General features: G+C 33.7%; 1 protein-coding gene across 6 annotated transcripts in view; it reads right to left on the bottom strand.

The window, feature by feature from the left end:
• The window catches only part of RALGAPA1 (Ral GTPase activating protein catalytic subunit alpha 1), a 265198-nt gene that overhangs the window by 147309 nt on the left and 97360 nt on the right, over nucleotides 1-20529 (bottom strand). For 2 of the 6 annotated variants that reach the window (XM_019426141.2, XM_019426147.2), the window contains exons 14-18: nucleotides 19107-19236; nucleotides 16736-16973; nucleotides 15553-15714; nucleotides 10244-10384; nucleotides 558-2114 (exon numbers count right to left, since the gene is read on the bottom strand). In XM_019426141.2, the coding sequence (XP_019281686.2) occupies nucleotides 558-2114; nucleotides 10244-10384; nucleotides 15553-15714; nucleotides 16736-16973; nucleotides 19107-19236 (2228 nt within the window). The remainder of the gene's footprint in view (nucleotides 1-557; nucleotides 2115-10243; nucleotides 10385-15552; nucleotides 15715-16735; nucleotides 16974-19106; nucleotides 19237-20529) is intronic. The other 4 variants (XM_053889355.1, XM_053889354.1, XM_053889353.1 and 1 more) reach the window with 3 other exon arrangements.

The following is a 20529-nucleotide window of genomic DNA, read 5'->3' on the forward strand; positions in this document are numbered from 1 at the left end:
AAATAATTTCTCCTTCAATGATAACTAAAAAATGTTAGTGCTGGTTGTACGACCTTGATTTCCATTATGTTATGTAATATCAAAATAATACTCTTCCAAGAAAAAAGATAAAACCAAGTATATCAATCATAAAAGTAAATGAACTCAATCAGCTATAGCTGGTGCCCTTTTAAATATAAACTATAGGGGGCCAGGGAAGAAAGTATTCCAACTACTTAGTAAACTTAATTTCATGTCTCATGTAGTGCATACTCAGGAAAATATTTGATTTAGATAGCCTCTGAAAGGTCATTAAAATTTTCCTATTTTCTTCCTCTTTCCTATCTTGTTCAGCAGCAAAGAGGTTTAACTAAATGCCTTATAAGGGAAATTAGTAATTTAAATAAACATTTTATGCTGGGAAAAATACAGCTGGGAAAAGGCGCATGCATAACCAAACAGAGAGAAAGCAGTGACCATCCCAAAGCTTTTTGATTGCTTATAGCTTGCTTCAGTTGCATTAAGCCAAACTGGTGCTGTCTTTCTCCTTTTGCGCTCTGCACACTGTTAGTGCTCACCTGCAGCTTTCCTTCCAAAATAGCCCATTACATGACTGTACAGATCCCTCAGTGGAGCCTCTGGTGGCATTCTGTTCTGCCTCTGTGGGGAAACATTTGCCTTCGGCTTCGAAAGAGCATGTACAACAGTTTTATAAACGCCACCCAGGGAGCCCTGCTGTAGTCCTGCCTCATGACTTGATGACCTAAGAGTACTACGACTACCTAACTGATTACTTGCAGTTCCTTCTTTTTGTAATATAGTGGTGGGAATCTCTGTAGATTCCTTACTTGTTTTGCTACTTACTGATGCTGTACCAACTGAATCTAGAGGCCTGTACACACCAGGCTTCACTATCTCTGTAAAACTATTTGAGCTGGCATGGGGGTTGCTGGTGCTGCTGTTGCTATTACTACTACTACTACTACTACTAAAACCACCAAGCTTCCGTAGTCTCATCTTCCATGGAGCCTCTTTGTTTTCCAGAGGATTATAAAACTGAACTGACTCAGTAGATGGTCTAAAAGTAACATGAACAGTATTTCGTTTTTTAGTAGTAATTTTCATGATTTTGGCTCTAGGAGTTACTGTTTCAGACAAGCTCCTTTTAGTTGGAGAAAGCTTGCTAGTGTTTGTAACATGAGGCAGTCTGTGGTTAACAGGTGTTTTTAGTGTAGTTTTCTTGGCATGCATAACATGTGGGACAGTGATTTTTTCATTAATTTGCACACCCTTAACCTTTTCAGCTAGTGTTGTATCTACACAGGCATCTAATTCTGTGGCTGTTTGTCTATACAGGTGTTTCCTCATTTCTTTATCACAAGGGCTACCTGAACTAGGTTCTGATGACTGTTTATCACTGTTTAGTTCCTTAGCTTTTTCATAAGTTTTTGTTCTCATAAAACTGTCTAACTGGTTAGGTGCAATACTACTCATGAAGACAGCTGAGTTTGGTTCTTTTTGAAACTGAATGTTTTCAGGAGTCCCAACAAAAGAGGTGATATTTTCTGATTTACTTTCCTGGTCTATGTATTCTAATTTATCTAAGGATGACTGTTCATCCCTATTTACTCCAACAATCAATTCCTGAGAAGCTACATCTTTACCTAACTCATTTCTACTATGATTTTCCTGGTTTTCCTTAAAATATTCTTTCAGGGAGGAAAGAAGATCGTCATCTCCTTCAAGGTCAATGTACTGGATTTGTTCAAAAGCTGAATCTGCAAGTTCTACCGGATCTATTAAGTGACAAAGATGATCATATATGCTATCACCAACTTCCAGAGAAGACTCTCTACTATGAGTATCAGTGATGTGGCTTTCAGTGGATCTAGTTATTGAAGAAGCCTCTGTGGAACTCTGCAAGCTTGGCGCATGACGGGATGAACTGTCAATGACAGGAACTGCACCTTTGGCTCGTTCAACAGTGAATGGTTCCAAGATGTCAGAAGTGCTGCTACTTCGAGGCAATGGCTGTTCCTCATTCAAAGCACCAAAAACTTCATTTCCAGTGTCTTCACTTTGTGAAAAATGTCTGACTCTAGTTGGGCGGGGAAGTATTTGAGCATCATCAATATCTGTAAAAAAGAAAAATTATGAACAGTAGAAACTATATGAACATGAAAAATATAGGATTAATTTCAACCATACCCTAAGCATATGCTTAAAATAAAAAAAATTCTGAGTTTTTTTTTTTGTAAGCTCAATGAAATAAAATCTATTAAAAGTAGAAATCTGTTTTTAACGATGGGCACAAGCCAATAAAGCATGTAGTGTCAATGAATTAGAAAACTATCAGAATACATTTTAAAATGTTAACATGCATAGTAACAGTGAGGTGATGAAACATTTGGAAGTGCAGTTAAAGATAGAGCTGTGCCAATACATAAAGCAATTTAAACTTACTATTCAATTTTTCCTACTTAAGTTCTAAGCAGAAAAAAGTAACTCTTAACAAAGAAAGCTGATCTAAGTATCCCATTGCAGAATCTTATAGGGTCTCATAAATTCTCATTTCTTCCTTGCCAGGCAAGAGGCATTATCTTTTCTTCAAATCTTGCCTATTTGATCACATATTGCAAATGGGAATCTCCACCCTCTTCCACAAGTTCTCTGTGCCAGGAAACAGTTCTACTGAGGTGTTTTGCTTTATTTTTTTTATAGCATTAAAATTTATTCATCCTATCAAATAAAATACATGGTTAAAAAATTAGTTGTATTCTTCATTCTCACAAACACCACTTAATCTTCTAGCAAGAAACCTTCTTTGCCTATCATTGGCACTTTCCATTAAACAAGCATTAAACCTTAAAAACTGTATCTATGTCTTCTTACATCTCTAAGAATCATAGATTTTAGAGTCAAAATGGACATTACAGATTATATAATTCTCTTACTGAAGAAACAGAGGCCCAAAGAGGTGAAGCCATAAAGTATGAGAAGCCAGATTACTGTTCCATATCACTGCATTGTTTTCGCTGCTAAGTATATGGTAAATCCTCAAAAATATTTTTAAAATTGAAAATCACAAGATGAAATACTATTAAAGTGTACAGATATATGCAAATTAGAAATTTTAGAATGAAAATACAGTGCCTAGAAATCCACTCTGGCCTTTACATTACCAAGAAATAACTAAAAATTTTGTTTTTGCAAGGCAGCAAAATACTATGAAAAAAGGACAAAGAGTCAAAAAGTCAGATGTTGTTACTCATTAGGCTTGTAATGCAAAGGCTAAAAGTAACAGGACCATAACTGAAAATGAGAAGATTTACATTCAGAGCAAAACAGTGACTTCCCTAAGATCACATACTAACTTACTGACTGTGCTGGGTCTAGAACTTAGGTTTTCTTACTCCAGACTCTGAAAACCAGTGTTCTCATTTATAAAATGGGGATAGCAATTCAAAATATTCTTAGGATTCATGTTATGAATAAAAGGAGGCTGGGGGCATATAGGTGGCTCAGTCAGTTAAACATCTGCCTCTTGATTTTAGCTCAGGTCATGATTGGATGGTTCATGAGATCGAGGCCCACATCAGGCTCTGTGCTGACAATGTGGATCCTACTTGGGATTCTCTCATCCCCTCTCTCTCTGCCCCTCCCCTGCTAGTGCTTTGTGTCTCTCTCAAAATAAATAAATAAACTTAAAAAAAAAAATGAGGCTGGTCCTTCTATTTTACCCATATAGCCCTTTTTGTACAAAGTCCAAAAGAAGCTACTTTATACACAGATTCAGATCAAAAGAAGTTTGTATTATGACAAGATTCCACTATATTCCTGAAGATACACATTTAGATTCTAAGCACAGGTCAAACACACAATACCTCTAGAAGTTAAGACAGATTTTATTTTATCATTAAGTTGAGGAAAATATAATATTCTAAAAACGACACTGGATTTCTTCATACACGCCATTTAGTAATTCTTTTAAATGAAAAAAGTGAAACAACTCCTCAGAAACCAAACATTTATGCATTTATACCCATTATTTACTATGGCAGAAGATAATGAATGCTTATTTGTGTGTCTCAACGAATGTAAGTATCTTGGTTTTATTTTATCTCCCATAATAGATCAGATCATAAGAACCTCTGGCTAGAGGACAGAGATTATATTTAACACGTACTCCAAGTTCCTTTCCACAAAATATCCTAATAGGACTTAGCAAAGGATAAAGACTATCTTCATTTTCTATAAAAATTCTTAAGAATTTTATAGTTATTTTATCAGCCCCAATTCAAAATTAAAATCTTAAAACCTTTTTAAATACCAATGTTATGATCCTAGCAAATACATGAACCTCAGAAAAAAAGCAGAATATTAGTTTAAAATTTTAAGTTCCTTTACTGGTATTTCATAATTTTTCTACTCTAAACAAGCCATTAAAGATTACTGTGAAGTTCTCTTTTTAAGAATTTCTTCCCCAACCCAGTCCTCACCTTGCAAAGCAAATTTAGCCATTATTTCAGTCTGTTTTTTTCCTAATTTTTTTTATCACATATTAATACCTAAAATTCTTATGCAAGTTTAAGAGGGCAAGAGCTTAAAAAAAAAAAGAAACAATATTTTTCTATCAGCAATGTACTGTTAGAGAATTTAAATAAAAACCAATATTTAAGTTTTTAAATATAGTTCTTACATAGGCATATAAGAATACTAACTGCATAACATCAAAAAAGAAAATAATTGTTGACAGGAAATCAATGTCAGCAATTAAATTAAGCATAATTAATTCTAGCAGACCTTAAATTTAAAGAAATGCCTGTATACCTGTATTCTGTTAAGGAGAAAAATACTAAATGACAGCTAAACCATATAGTCTTTTCTACAAGCTAGGCATTGTTACAAGCATCTAACATATATTAACTCACTTAATCCTAACAACACCACCGGGATATAAGTGTTGTTATCCCCATTTTATAGATGAAGAAACTATTTAAGTGTAGCCTGAGGCTACACAACTAGCAAGTGGAGAGCTGGGATTTGAAGGCAAAACTTAGTCCACATTCTAAATATCCTGAATACATGTCACATATTCATGAGGTAATTCATTAATTTTTTTAAGATGGCAAAAATTAATGTATTAAAAAATTATGAAGTGGCATAATGATTTATCTGTCTAAAGATAAGAATTTTAGAAATAAAAAATCAGTCAAATATAAACATTAGTAAATTATACAGAAGAAAACAACTAAAAAACTTTGTAATGGTTTGCTGAAAATAACAGTGGCATCAGGTTTAAACGAAAATGGTCTTCAAAAAAATTATGCTGCTTGTATTTTACCTTGAAAAATAGCAGCCTCTAAATTATTTGAATCTAAAATAATACTAAAGTACTAAATGAGCAAAACAAGAAAAAAGTTTTTTAACAAATCAAAAAACCTTTTGAACATGTATAAAATGCTTCCTATAGAGCCTACAAAGTATTAGAAACGCCCAGTTTCAACTCTGGATTTCCTTAATAATGTTTAGTATGAAAGTGTTGGAAATTATTTGTGGATTAAATAGTTTGTTTTTCTGGTGGCGCCTGGGTGGCTCAATTGGTTAAGTGTCCAACTTCAGCTCAGGTCATGATCTCGTGGTTTGTGAGTCTGAGTCCTGGGTCAGGCTCTGCACTGACAGCTTGGAGCTTGGAGCCTGGAGCCTGGAGCCTGCTTTGGATTGATTCTGTGTCTCCCTCTCTAGCTCTGCCCCTCCTCCACTCACACTCTGTCTCTCTCTCTCAAAAATAAATAAACATTTTAAAAAATTAAAAAAAAAAACAACAAATAATGAAGCACTGTTAAATTTTAGCAGCCTGTGTAACATGACCTAGACAGACTAGAGTTCTAATAGCAAAAAGTATGACAAACAAATTAGCAATTTTAAGAACTCATTCAAAGAAAGGTTTGTAAACTTAATTTCCGGTGAGAATCCCACACTACTTAATTAGAAAATAATAAGAAACAGTTGCAAAAGTATGAAGAAAGTCAGGTGCCCACGTGCTTATGTTTTTTAAATTCCTTCTTTCATTAAAGTATTATTTTTGGCAATAAAAGTTAATTTGCTTAACAATTACTGAGATTTCTGGCTTCTCTCTAATCCATTTATCAAGAAAATGGAGACTGTTCAGCCTAAGTTACCAAATGCTTAAAAGTAAGTGCTTAAAAAGTAAGTTACACTTAAAACTTAGTGTAAGAATAAAGGACAGGGAGAGCATGCTTGCCTAGACACCTCTATTACTTGTAGAGCTTTAAAAAAAAAAGTGCTTGTACAACCTCCACAATATTCTATCAAAACCTGAGGCAGATGCCTGGGAAAAAATATTATTTCAATTGTTACACATGAGTCTGTCATTAAGAACTAATGAGAATGATATACAGCAAATGCCTTTGAACTAGTCCCCAGAGCTTAAGAAGAACTCTTCAAGGATATTCAGCTATACAACTAGTTTAGTTTATATAAAGCTGTACCATATAGCATCACACAACAGTGTAGGGAAAATGGACACCTAAACAAGAATACTGGAGGAGAAAAAAGGGCTGGATGGAGATAGGGTACTTTGAAAACTGATGGTCCATTTAAAAAAATCTTAGTGTTAAAAATAAGAGGAATTAAACAGAGTTTCCTTTTATCCTCATAAGTATTCAAGAGTATCAGGTAAATATTTTTCTGGAGAACTCTACTTCTAACCAAGAAGTAGAGTGACTGTATGTATTTTCATTGTTTTTTTGGTGAAGCCAGTTACAGAAACCTCAACTCCTGACCTTAAATGATGTGCTCAGGAAATATTTTGAGTTCATTAAGCCTGTTCATATGAGGGAGAGATATACAACTACGAAAAACCTTTTTTCCTGGGGCGCCTGGGTGGCTAAGTCAGCTAAGAGTCCGACTTTTGGTTTCTGCTCAGCTCATGATCTCATGGTTCAGGAGTTTGAGCCCCGCGTCCAGCTCACACTGCCAGTGTGGAGCCTGCTTGGGATTCTCCTCTGTCTGCCCCTTCCCCACTCTCCCTCTCTCAAATAAATAAACTTAAAACAAAACAAAACCTTTTTTCCTATGTAATTCACTTTCCTTACTAATTTTCTCTGAACATTAAGCTATTCTTTTTTTAATGAAAAAAAAAATTTTTTTTATTTGAGAGAGAGCAAGCATGTGCGAGTTGAGAAGAGGGGCAGTGAGAGAGAGAGAAAGAATCTCCAGCAGGTTCCACACTCAGCACGAAGCCTGAGACAGGGCCTCATCCCATCACCCAGGGATCATGACCTGAGCCGAAATTAAGAGTCAGATGGTCAAGTGACCAAGCCACCTAGGTGCCCCTGTATGTTAAACTGTTCTACAGTAAAATTTACTCAAAACCTTGTAACATAAGTTACAAACATAAGTAAATAGTTTGCTTGAGAATCTAAGACTGGCAATTTTCTTTTTAAAATTTAGGACTATTTTTTAAAAATCTCTTCATTCTGAACCTCTTTTTCTTTTCCCTATCTGTCCCCATCACTGTCCCACCTCCTTACTGCCTCAGTGCAACCTAACACCCGAAGAAGCAAATGCTTAGGCCTTCAATTTGCCTCCAACAATCAGAGGCAATGAAGAAAAAAATCCAACAATTCGGAATTCTACTATATAAGTTTATATAAGAATAATCCTGTCCAATTTTCACAGCTAATTTTTAAATTTATAAGGTTAGTTCAATGCTTCCAAATTTGTTCTCTCTGGAACCTTAATGCTATAGAACCTGAATATGTGTACCTGGAAAAGTTCTCCATGCCTACATAAGTTTGAGAAATAAACACGTGCGTGTGTGTGTGTGTGTGTGCGCGCGCGCGCACGCGTGGGTGCGTGTCTGTGTCTCTTTTTAAAAAAACTGACTTCTGGGGGCCTTTAATATATTGATATACACTATAAATCTTTAACCCATTGGATACTTATTAACATCTCCTGGACAGGGATGTAAATTTATACAACCAATATGGAATATGCTGAATTCACAAGTTACTTATCAGTTTTTGCTGCTACTTTCCATGTTCTTTGTATCTTTTAAGTCTTAAAAGAAAAAGGATTTTTATTCAAAATAACTAAGTCTAATTACGCTTTTATATTTTATATGTACACATGCACAAAAAACTGGAGGTATCTGTATTTTAAGTTATCAGTAAATAAGCACTCGGAAGATTATGTATATTTTCATATACTTTTCTACATAATCCATATTTTCTGAAATTAACATTATTTTGATAATCAAAGATAAAGTCTGTTTTTGATTTAGTGACTGGTGTCTCACCATTATCTAACTCTTTAAATCTAACACAGAATGCATGTTACCCCAAATGGGGGAAATGAAAGCAACAATAAATAAAACCGCAATTTAGAAAATTCCTTTCAAACATTCTTCATAGAACACCTCCCCCATTAAGCCATTAAAATTATTAACCTCTTTCTGAATTACATAAATATGAAGGATTCTGAAATAGGAACTTATCCCAGTTAAGGCATTACCTTACAGAATTTTAAAAGGAACAATCTCACCTTTAAACTTTTAAAAAAGATTTCAGCACTTAACATGCATATTTGCCAAAATATTAGACATATTACAGAATATGTCTAAGTATTTATCAATCAAGGCATCCTAAACCAGAAAACACAAACATATCACATCCAATAATTGAATATTTTATTTTCTCATTTTTAGAAAAGTAAAATAATAAGGTTTTTTTTTTCATTTACAATATTTTCAAAGAACACCAACCACAAGAGTGTCTGTGTACCTACATATATTTAACCCTCAATATGTACCCCCTTGGTTTGGGTGAAATCTGATCTTAATGAGGTTACAGATGATGGAAAGGACTTCACCGGAAATATCATTATTAATAAAAATGCACTTTCTGTTGCATAAGCTTTCAATCCATTAGGAACTGAAAGGATGCAGAGATGGGTTGTTTAAAAGACAAAAAAAAATCAACCTCACCAAATGAGGCAATGTCAGGGACACACTCATAAGAGTGATAAGGAAGTACCCAAGAAAGGGGTGCCTGGGTGGCTTAGTCAGTTAAGTGTCCAACTTTGGCTCAGGTCATGACTTCTTGGTTCCTGTGTTCAAACCTTGTATCGGGCTCTGTGCTGACACAGTTCAGAGCCTGTAGCCTGCTTCGGATTCTGTCTACCTCTACCTCTCCCCCACTCCCACTCTCTCTCTCAAAAAGGAATAAACATTAAAAAAACTAAAAATAATGTACCCAAGAATGTACAAGTAATTTTCTTTGAACTAGCACATTTTGCATAGTAATTATTCGACACATTTGCTTCTAAAGAACAACCCTGTATGATTTTACTCACACAAAATTCTTTTTAAAAAAACTAATCTACGGTGATAGAAATCAAAAGTGATTGTGTGGGGAGGAGGGATACTGACTTGAAAGTGTCACTAGAGAATTTGAGGGGTAATGGAAATGTTCTATATTTTGTTTGGGATGATGGTTAATAGGAGTGTGTAGATTCTCAAAACTCATTGAACTGAACCCAGAATCTGTACATTTTATTACATGGTAATTAAACCTTATTAAAGAGCAGACCATCTTATCCTAGTACTGGGCATCAAGGACCTGAGGCAGAACTGGAAAAATGACCGAATGTTGAGGTTCCTTGAAAACTGGAGCTTTACAGAATGATTTATTTGGTTTAAAAATGAGTTCTTAGAATCCTATATACTATTATACTCTAATATAAATACAAAGATTTATTCCAAAGCAACTCTAAGATTATATACTTTTCTCATTTATTGATTCCCCTTGCTTACTTCCATTACTACAGATGATGGAGATGCATTACTCAAGATTTACCATATCATTAGTCAAAACAATGGGAAATTAAAAGCCAAGGCTCTGATTGTTATCTTCCAAGTCATCTTTAGTCAGACATAATGACATAAATATACATTACTACTCCTTTTACCACCTGAGAAGAAACCACTCAAAGGTAAACAAAAAAATTTACAACCCAAAATATTGGACATTGGCACAGCACTAAACTTAGCACTTCCAGAATGAACTGCAAGGACAGCATTAGAATTCAAATAACTCAAAATGTTGATTTCTCAACCACTTTCCCGATTTCCCACACCTCCCCCAAAGAAATTAACTTTGAAGAGTTTATTTAAGCAAAATTTGAAAGCAGGATTAAAAAGTGAAAAGGGTGGTGCAGAAATTAGCAGAGGTGGCACTACCTGAAAGCTCATCAGAAAGGGGAGTGAGAACAATATCAGGCAAGAAGGGTTTGGAAGTATGGATCAGAACAGGAGCACTTTTAGCACTGCGTATATAGGCCGATGGCAGAGCACATTCACCAATGGATCGGCTTCTCATGGCTTTAAAAAAGGAAAAGAAAGAAGTGGGGAAGGAAAAAAGAAGAGTGACTATAATGAAAGGCTTGTGTCACAGAAAAAGCAGCAACAGAGAAAACTAAAAGATACAAAGGAAGGAAATTTTAAATTAAAACATTTCAGCACTGCAAATACTGGCAAGCTGTAAGAAAAGAAATCAGAGAACACATGACATTTCGAATGTAAAGTTTTTGGTGTAAAGCAGGAAAATGTTTCTTTATTATTAGCAGTTACAATGATATAGCATTAAAAATCAGCAGACACTTTAAATTAGCACTATGTTCTCAAAACCAAGGGTTGGAAAGTTCATTTAATGGAAACACTGAAAAGAATCCAACATCATTAGTTCAAAGAAATTTTGGTACTATATTTGGGCATTTCTTAGAGCCATTCTGAGACATTCTTCTTAATGAAGCTGAATTCTAAAAACAAATAATTTCTAATTTCATACTCTTCCCTAACAAAGTTTTGAAGTTACTCATTTTTAGAACATTTTATAATCTAAAGGATTGAATCTCATGGTTACTGTTAAATCTTGGTAGGAGAAGAATGCTTACTCCAATCAGTATCTCCTATTTATATTAAAGTGTAACAGCATAATTTAAAATTTTTAAGTAGAAATATATACAGAAAACTGAATTTGCGATCTGGATGAAAAATCAAGTTACTGAGAAAAATAAACAAGTTTGTGGTAATTCAAAATCTTAAGCATACAATGTAACTTTATAAAGTTCTTAAAGATAAACTTAAAAACTGGATTACTTTTCAAAAATTACATTTGTAGTTGTATTTGGTAGTCTCTAAGGAGTCACCAGTTCATAAAATTAAAGACAGATTTTAGCAGACTTAAAAATAAAATAACAATCAAGTTTATACTTTCCAAACATGTTTTTAACTTAACTTTTAGTTTAGGGATTCTTAAACAAATGACGTTATATATACTGTTACGTATGAATAGAGGACTTAAAAGAAACAATACTGCATAATATCCAGTATAATAGTGATGGTAAAAAAAATGTGAACATTAATATCATTTCAAAATCTTAGGTTTCCTGCTTACTGGAAACTCTTGGTTCCCTGACGCCTAAATTCCTTAGTCTATCACACAAGGCCTATGTGACCTTATACTAACTATACTAACCACTGAAACTGCATCTCCTCTCTCTATTCTCATATGTTGCTGCCACAGAGATTTTTATAATGTTCCCTGAAATGTTCATGCTCTTTCACAACAGCATGGCTTTGTGAGTTCATAATATCCTCGGTCTTCTCTTCCTCCTGACACTCCTTACTCAAAATGTCATCTCACCTGTGAAGCTTTTCAGACTCTCCCATGTGATTAACTTACAAGCAATATGGCAATGAACAAAATAATTAAAAATCCCTGCTTTTGCAAACCTTACAATCTATTTTTAGTGGATTATATGTTTTTTATGTCAGCCCCCCAACTTTTCAAACACACAACTATATCCTCTTATCTTTATAATCCTAGTGCTTGGCATATATGAGCTCAACAAAGCTTTACTGAATGAATACTCTATTTGGGGAGTCCAGCATAATTATGTAAAAAACAACAGTTTCGGTTGTGAACATATGGAGGAGAAAATCAAAGAAAGTATTCACAGAAAACTAAATATATGTCATAGCTTATAACTATACATTTTTCAAAAACTTTATTAATGTTGGCAAATAAAGATTCTTTAAGAGAAGCTTTTAGGTAAATTTATGTGCAGCAAAACATGGAGGATTGGATTATATTAGTGGCAACAATCTGCCTTCGGTGTATGGTTTGTCAAGTGATATGTTAAAGATAACTGTACTTTGGGGTGCCTGGATGGCTCAGTCTGTTGAGTGTCCAACTTCCCCTCCGGTCGTGATCTCACAGTTTGTGAATTCAAGCCCTGCGTCAGGCTCTCTGCTTTTAGTGTGGAACTTGCTTTAGATTTCTGTCCCCCTCTCTTCTGCACCTCCCCTGTTCTCTTTCTCTCAAAAATAAACAAACATTAAAAAAAAAAAGTAACTATTTTAGAATTGAACTCACATACAAAATGTCAGAATCTCGTCTTATGTGTTTTCCTACCAGTTTCTTCTCCTTAAGAAAATGACACAATTTTACAATCTAACGTGAAACACAGCTATGCGGACTTCAAGATCATCATTCATTCAATCTTACTAGAGCAAAGACACAAACATATAGGCAAAATATGTAGTGGTTATTAACACAAAAGATTAAAATACCATCTACAATTATAATCGGATGTGACTTTTAGAGATACTTATTTTAAAATTACATTGATTCTTTTAAAACTAATTTGATTCAATTTTCAATTCTACAGAAGAATTACAAGTTTTCTTCTATTTTTTTCTCCCTTGAGTTACATAATTCCTTGGAGATTACAACTCCTCCCGTTCCTTCTTTCCTATCACCAACTTGAAGAGCCTGAGCATTTCCCTCGGAACTTTCTACAAACACAGTGGTTCAAGTATGTTATGATTCTGAATGAATTCTACACAAATGTACCCCTCTATTTTTCATTATACTATAGGTCTTTATACATACCTAAAATTTTGCCTAGTGCCTCACAACCGTGTAACCTGCACTATAGAAAGTTATTTACAATGAATTAGCTACTGGGATTTTGAGGGATTTACTAATCTAAAGCTTAAGTCAGAAATCTCTATTAAGCCACTGAAATTCCAACTGCCACATACATTCCTAAGCCACATGCATGAGTGATTTTAAATCTGTAATATGTGTTTTATGTAGATGAAAGGCCAGTATGAAAAATGTAACATCAAAAAGTAAAAACAAATTTTCAAACATATAAGCTGTCAATTTTTGAAGGCTTCTTATCTTTACCCCTCTCAAAAAGGTGAATAAAAAAGAAAAATAGACACACTCCACATAAATTCATCTTGGATCATAAAACATACACATTATGTCAAAAACTGTGACCTTCACTAGAGAATTCCCATGTAGCATACAAAATTCATGAACAGCAAACGTAACACATCACTAAAAGCACACAAACACAAAACAATTAGGAGGAAGGCAAATCTGGCCTTTTCTCATTTCTAAAATGTAACACATATTTCTCCATTTTTATAATTAAATAAAATTCACATCATACATACATGTCTGTCCACTGGCAGAAATACGTTTATAAGTGCCCAAACTTAGGCGCAATATTATAATAAACATAAACCAAGAGGAAAATCTGAAAACAGAAACAGTGATATATTTGTTCCAACAGTCGAATACCAGCTCCTAAATCATAACTATAAACACATTATTACTTCTCACGAATGTATTCTAAAGTAAGTCCTAAATTCACTGCATCCTTTAATGTGTTGGCATAAGCAAAACCTTAGATAGGAGTAGTGATGAGGGCCTTACTAAAATGTATACACTCTCTCAGAAATTTAATTTTTAACTGTGTACATTCACTATGAACATAAAAAAAAAATTTTAAGAAAATATATATCCAAACACTATCCTAAATTAATCTGCTGCCCTTTTCAGTATTCTCCAACTTTATGCAGGCACCTTTCTTAACAAAATTCTTAATGCTTTAACTTTTTATTTGATAGGTTTGTCAACGAACAGGCCAGATAAGGTTGTTCTGACATAGGTACCAGAAAGTATTCATAGTCAGGCATGAATTTAAGAGGAGTATTTTACTCATTATATGCTCTTTAAAGATTAGAAATATGCCAACATGTTAACAATTATCTCATTGATGCTTCTTAAAAATTTTTTTACATTTTAAATTTTACATTCCACACTAAGCATAAATTACTACTATAATCAGAAAAATTATATAAGGAACTTTGAAAAAAATACAAGCTTTAAGTAAAACAGTAAAATTTTAAACTTAAAAGAACAATTCTGTCCTAAACAATACACAAATATTTTCATTAAATGTGACATTAATATAAAATGAAGACAGACATTTCAGATGTAACCAATATCTTCCTAAGAATCCCAAAGTGATTCTATACCAAACTTTAAATATTCTATCAATTTTAATTCATCAATATCCTTTTTCCTTGTATCATTTTTTGTTCTTCTTGCTTGACGCAGACAATTAATATAATTCTATACTTATTTTATAGGCAGAAAACAATTGTGAAAATATAATTCTTTTGAAGGATTTAAAATTAACCATGATTTTTAATTATTTTAACTTTCTTTAAAATTAATAGTGTTTTTCACTGATTACCATCAAATATAGATACATTTCTACAAAAAATGCTCCTGCCATAAAAATCATAAATTGTAAAGCCTAAGGTAACTTCAAGCTATTTTGTTTCAGGCATATAAGGTATTATCATTCCCATTACACAGATGAAGTAAATAAAGCCTAGAAAGTTCAGTAAATTGTTTAAAATTATCTAGCTATTCAGTGATGAAGGAGAGTGAAAAAAGAGATTAGGACAAAGCCTGCTAGCCTGCTTATTTTTCATTTCGGCACTCTTTCTATTACAATTCAGACCAAGTTATAAGTCTCTGAGAGCAAAAGGAGTAAGATGGTAGCTAGGTCCAGAATATACTGAGTGATCCTACATCCATGGGAAATTCTTCCCATCATTGCTCCTTTGCTGCTATTTCCAAGATTACAAACTTTCTTCCATGTCTGTTAAGAGCAGCAAGGAACTTAGCAATAGACTCCAACTTGGTCTCAGGTATCTGCAATTAGAGAGCATAAATTCCTAGTTGAAAGTTTTTTTAAGCCAATCTAATTATATAATTGTAGCACTGAAAGGCTACACTGAAAATTAGCTACCCTAATTCTCCATGTTTGTGAATATCTTCACTTATAAGAAAGTATACCAGTTAATGCATTAGTTCTGTAAAGTGAATCACAGTTTTACTTCTTCAATTCTGCAAAATAACAGTTTAAGATTATAGATACCTACAGTAAAATAAACTACATAAAAACGATGATGTAAAATAGATCTTAACAGCATAAAGGGATAACACAGCATGTCATCAGACTCTAAGTAGTACTGAAAAAAAGGTTTTGCTACAGAAGTTTTTTCTTTAACAACAAAAGTTAACTGGTAAGAAAACTACATATTTACATACATTGTTACTAAGGACTATAAACGTACCGCCCTATACAAGTCTCATTATTTTAAAGAGTACATACCAACAGTTTTTTGCCGTACTATACTCCTTGCCTTTTCAGTTCCTGGGGACCCAGTAGTTGTTGCACTTCTCTGTCTCATTGGGGCTTGGCCAGGCTGATCACGACTCCATCCTCTAGAAAATGACTTGTCAACTGAAACTTTCTGAAATTCATGTCCAACTCCTAGAAATGTAGATTTTCAATCTAAGTATACGGTCACCTGAACAATAATCTCTTCAAATTATGTGGACTACCTTGTCTCAGATCTCAGGTTTACTCACATTGTATTATAAAGTATCAAGTTAAATGCTCGTGTGCTGTTAAGGCTTTTTTGAACTTCATCTTACTTCACATTCCAAAACTGATACAGAATTCTACAAATACACCATCAAAAATAAACTATTATTAAATCCTCTGCCGTCCACTTGGCTCCATTAAAAAAGAAACATTTGGACAAGCAAAAAAGGTTAAGAGATGAGCTAACCAAAAGCCATCCTGTGGTCGAATAAATCTCTTCTCTGCCAATAATAGTCCCTTGGGAAATAAATAGCCCAGGAAAAAGTAGTTTGGTCACATAATTAACTACCACGGGCTACTGTTAAGTATGAAATGTGACTCAGATATAATCTCTAGCTACCGACTAATTATTAAGAATGAAAAATACTAATACATCAAGGATTATAAAAACACGTATTAACAATATAATCACTATGTCCTGTCTCCCTCCCCCTTTGTAATACTCACTAGATACATAATCTACATTTAGGGAATGTTTGCTTTCGGTTAAAACTAAGAAAATGCTTTCAAAACAATTTTCCAAATAATTCTTTTTAAATAGAGTAACATGAAATCACCTAAATTCTAACAAAAAAAACCCCCATATAATAAAAAGGGAGAGTATTTTGGTTAATTATTAAAAATAAAATATTTAAGATTCTAAATTATTTAAATTTTAGCTAGACATGTACAGAACACTTTATTTCTCATCAAAATTAGTATGATTTTAAGTTTCTTCAAGAAAAATTACAAGGCACTTACATGTTTTATTGTTGAAAAGTTTTAAACTTCTGGGTAAATGCAAGAGGGAACAGTTCAGAGAAAACATGACTTTTTTATCCTCACCCATCTCCCGGGCTTCACCCATCTTCCCAGACCAAATTATTTAAGCAAATTTACGTGGAACATCTCTGTGGACAACTCTTACCTTTCCCTTTGTGCTTTTTTTGCTTCTGTTCACTCAGCTTATCCAATGGTAAATCACTGAGATCCAAACTATATAAATTTCTAGCTAAAACTTTAGTTAGTGTTTCCATAGTCAGTGACCACTCAGTGGCTAACTCCTCCCAATAGGTCAATGATGATAATACTGAGAGTAAGTCATCCCATAGTTCTCGAGAGATGTACACATTTAGATTTGCTTTGATCCAGGCAACGATAAGAGTCTATAAAGACAAATAATAACCATGAAATATGTTCAAGTTCAGATATTCAATTATAAAAATATTACCCAAAACAAGCAGAATTTTAAACCACATAATACCCATGATGCTTTCTTGGTACATAATACTTGTAAAAGTAATCCATGCAACCATTAGCATCTACTATTAATTTCTTTTCAACAATGGCCAACTCCCAACATTCTAAGCAATGTGGGCAAGTTATCAAAACTGAAAAGAAATATCCCTAAAGTTGTAACTATCCTTCATGCTGTATTGCATTAATGTTAAATAAAATAAATGCTGCTTAAAAAGAGTCTCCACACTACTAAGTGTTGAAATTATTGACTAGTTAATGGTTACTGAGCTAAATTAACCAAAACCTACAGTCTCAAATTGAAGATGAAAATCAGTATATAACTTGAATATTCCAAAAAAAAATAAGTTATTAGAGATATACTTAATGAAATTTCCTGAAAAATTGTATGTAAACTGAAGAATTAAATTAAGTTTAATTCTGAAGACACCAGAAGAATTAAAGGTGTTCTATAATAAATCCAGTCATAGAATAAAAAAATTATTAGTTAAAGGGCAGAAATTTCTGATCAGCCATTACTCCTAAGATTATATGGATTTCTACTAAAGACAGAACCTCCTACTGAAACAAGTCATGAAGATTTTTTGAAAGCTTCACTCTATATTTTATACTAAAAATTTCACATGTTTATACTTTAAATATAAGCTGAAAATGAGCAGAGCTTATAGTATAGAAAATAACCAGTGATTCTCCATTCTAAATTTAAACATTCACACCACAATAAACTTATTCCACATAGCAAGCTAAAATTGCCTTCCTATAGCTCTCAAAATTAGTTTAGTTCTAACAATTGAGAAATCTTTTTAAAAAGGGCTAATTACAGGTCACGATCTCGCGGTCCGTGAGTTCGAGCCCCGCGTCGGGCTCTGGGCTGATGGCTCGGAGCCTGGAGCCTGTTTCCGATTCTGTGTCTCCCTCTCTCTCTGCCCCTGCCCCATTCATGCTCTGTCTCTCTCTGTCCCAAAAATAAATAAAAAACGTTGAAAAAATTAAAAAAAAAAAAAAAAAAAAGGGCTAATGAAGGGGATGCCTGAGTGACTCAGTAGGTTAAAGCATCCAACTTTCAGCTCAGGTCATGATCTCATGGTTCGTGGATTCATGAGTTCTGGCCCCACATCAGGCTCTCTGCTGTCAGTGCAGAACCTGCTTCATATCCTCTATCTCCCTCTCTTTCTGCCCCTCCCCCACTCGCTCTATCCCACTCTCTCACAAAAATAAACAAACACTAAAAAAGGGCGAGGGGTAATGAAGTTAAGAAGAGTTTAGATAATAAATATAACTGGTTTCAAAAGATTATTCACTACCAGCATAAAATTTTAGGCAAATGAGCACATTTAAAAATAGTAATAATTTGAAAGACTATACTTATGGACAAGAATTAGATCTGAGATAGCTTTTATCTATGATATTAAGAACCATTTTATCCATGTATTTGTAGTTAATGTGTCATCTTAAGAATGTATTATTTTGCTATTTTCCAAAGAATCCATGATACATTTAAAGTCAGTACTCTATCCTCAGGTTGGAAAACACAGTAATTCTTATTTAATCAAACTACCACTGATACTTAAGATAAAGACTTGAATAAAGTCTTACAGAAGCAGCACGATAAGAAAGAATTTTTATTATCAACTACTTTTTCACTACTACAAAACAACATAAAACAAAGTTTTGCTTTTCTAACAATGCCAGAGATTTGGAAACTCATAAAGCAAACAATCAGGCCATTACTCATGAAGCTCTCTGGCAGCTTTTTGCAAGCATGTAAATATGCCACACAAGAGAGAAAGTTCAGTATCATCAGCCTGTTTCAATGCTTTTTCACAGACTTGGTATTTCCTTCACTCTGATACTAGGTTGTGAGTGTCTATGTACGGCAAATAGCCTATTCAGATAAGCACTTTTAATTTAGTTCTACAAAAGATCCTTTAATGTGAAATGATCTTTAAGTTATCCCAAGGAACAAGTACAGGGCTCAATGAATCTTATAAAAATACATTTCTGTCCATCTATTTATCTATTTATTTATTTATTTTTATTGCCTGGAAAAGTGGTCCTGCAAGTCGACCTGCCAAGGTCATATTTTTTTTCCCCTGGAACTGTAGAAAAGCTTGTGATGGCATCTTCAGTACAGACTCCGTGACTCTGAGCAACACAAGCAGCATCTGTTCCCTTAAAGTAAAAAAATTAATTAATGTTTCCTTCTTGAATATGTTTGTTTTTGGTTAACGAATAACTTTAAAACTAATATTATAAAATGTATTATCTTTCCATAACTCAAATATCAAATATCTTTCAAATTTTTAGAATTCTTTAAATGTTAAAACTAAAAATTCCATTTTATAAACTATACCAGCCATTTTAAAACCATTTTTCATTCATAAAACCCTCCCATCAAATAAAAATGTATGCAAAGCTGATGAATTGGAGGTGGGAATGTGGAGACTGCTCCCATCCCCCAACCCCTGAAAAATGAAGTAGTGACTGACTTTAGGGAGCTGTCTGAAGAACACTCTAGCTATACAATTTGGTTCTACCTTGATGCCTATTCATCTACTTCATCTTTATAATATGGAGAACAAGTACACATCTACAAGTGTACCAGGAGCAATGTCTAACTACAAGACATTTTAGGATCAATAGATCATAGTGATCCTGACGAGTAATCAAGGACCATCCTTTTTAATTTGGCCATTTTTTAACCCTTTATTCTCCTTGTGTACTCCAAGTCAAGCTTATCCTAATATTTTCTCTACCTTGCCTCTTTCTCCTAGATGCTTATTATTAAGACCATAAAACTACCTTATTTGCACCTGGTAATTTGGAAACTGATTCAACCACATGTGAAATGGGTATTTCAGTTTGGGTACACAGCCAGGCTAACAGTCCAATTCCCTATCACAGCCTCCTCTTTGGTTTGTTTGCAAGCCCATTCCAGGCATAGCAATATGTGGGACAGTCCATGTGAGAAATGTGGCAGAGGCAGCAAGAGATCACAGATCTAGATTCGTAATTTTTTGGGGAAGGGAGGGCAGATTAAGATAGAAAAGTATCACTCAGTGAAAAATATCCTAAATTTATTAACAAATAAATATATGCATTCATTCATAAGATAGAAATCAAAGTTGCCACATTTGTAATCTTAGGCTTCTAGCTTAGCTGTATGAAATGAAAAGCTATTTGAAATCAACTACATATGCAATAAAGTATACATTTTCCAAATAAATCTTACATGATTTGTGGTCAAATCAACACTCACTCATCTATAACCTTTTACTTTGAAATATAATAGTAATGATTTTAATTCATAAAATCTTGTAAATTCAATGTAAATATGTGAGTAATCTCTCATAATACTATCACTTCTAGGGAACTTATACAATTTTTTTTTTTAATTCTAAAATCGTGTTCCATATAGCAGTTCTCTCACTTTAACCTGGCTCAACAGCACTGATATAAAGTACA

The sequence above is a fragment of the Panthera pardus genome, unplaced genomic scaffold (assembly GCF_024362965.1).
Source record: "Panthera pardus isolate Hobbes unplaced genomic scaffold, ASM2436296v1 HiC_scaffold_24, whole genome shotgun sequence".
Classification (NCBI taxonomy): domain Eukaryota; kingdom Metazoa; phylum Chordata; class Mammalia; order Carnivora; family Felidae; genus Panthera; species Panthera pardus.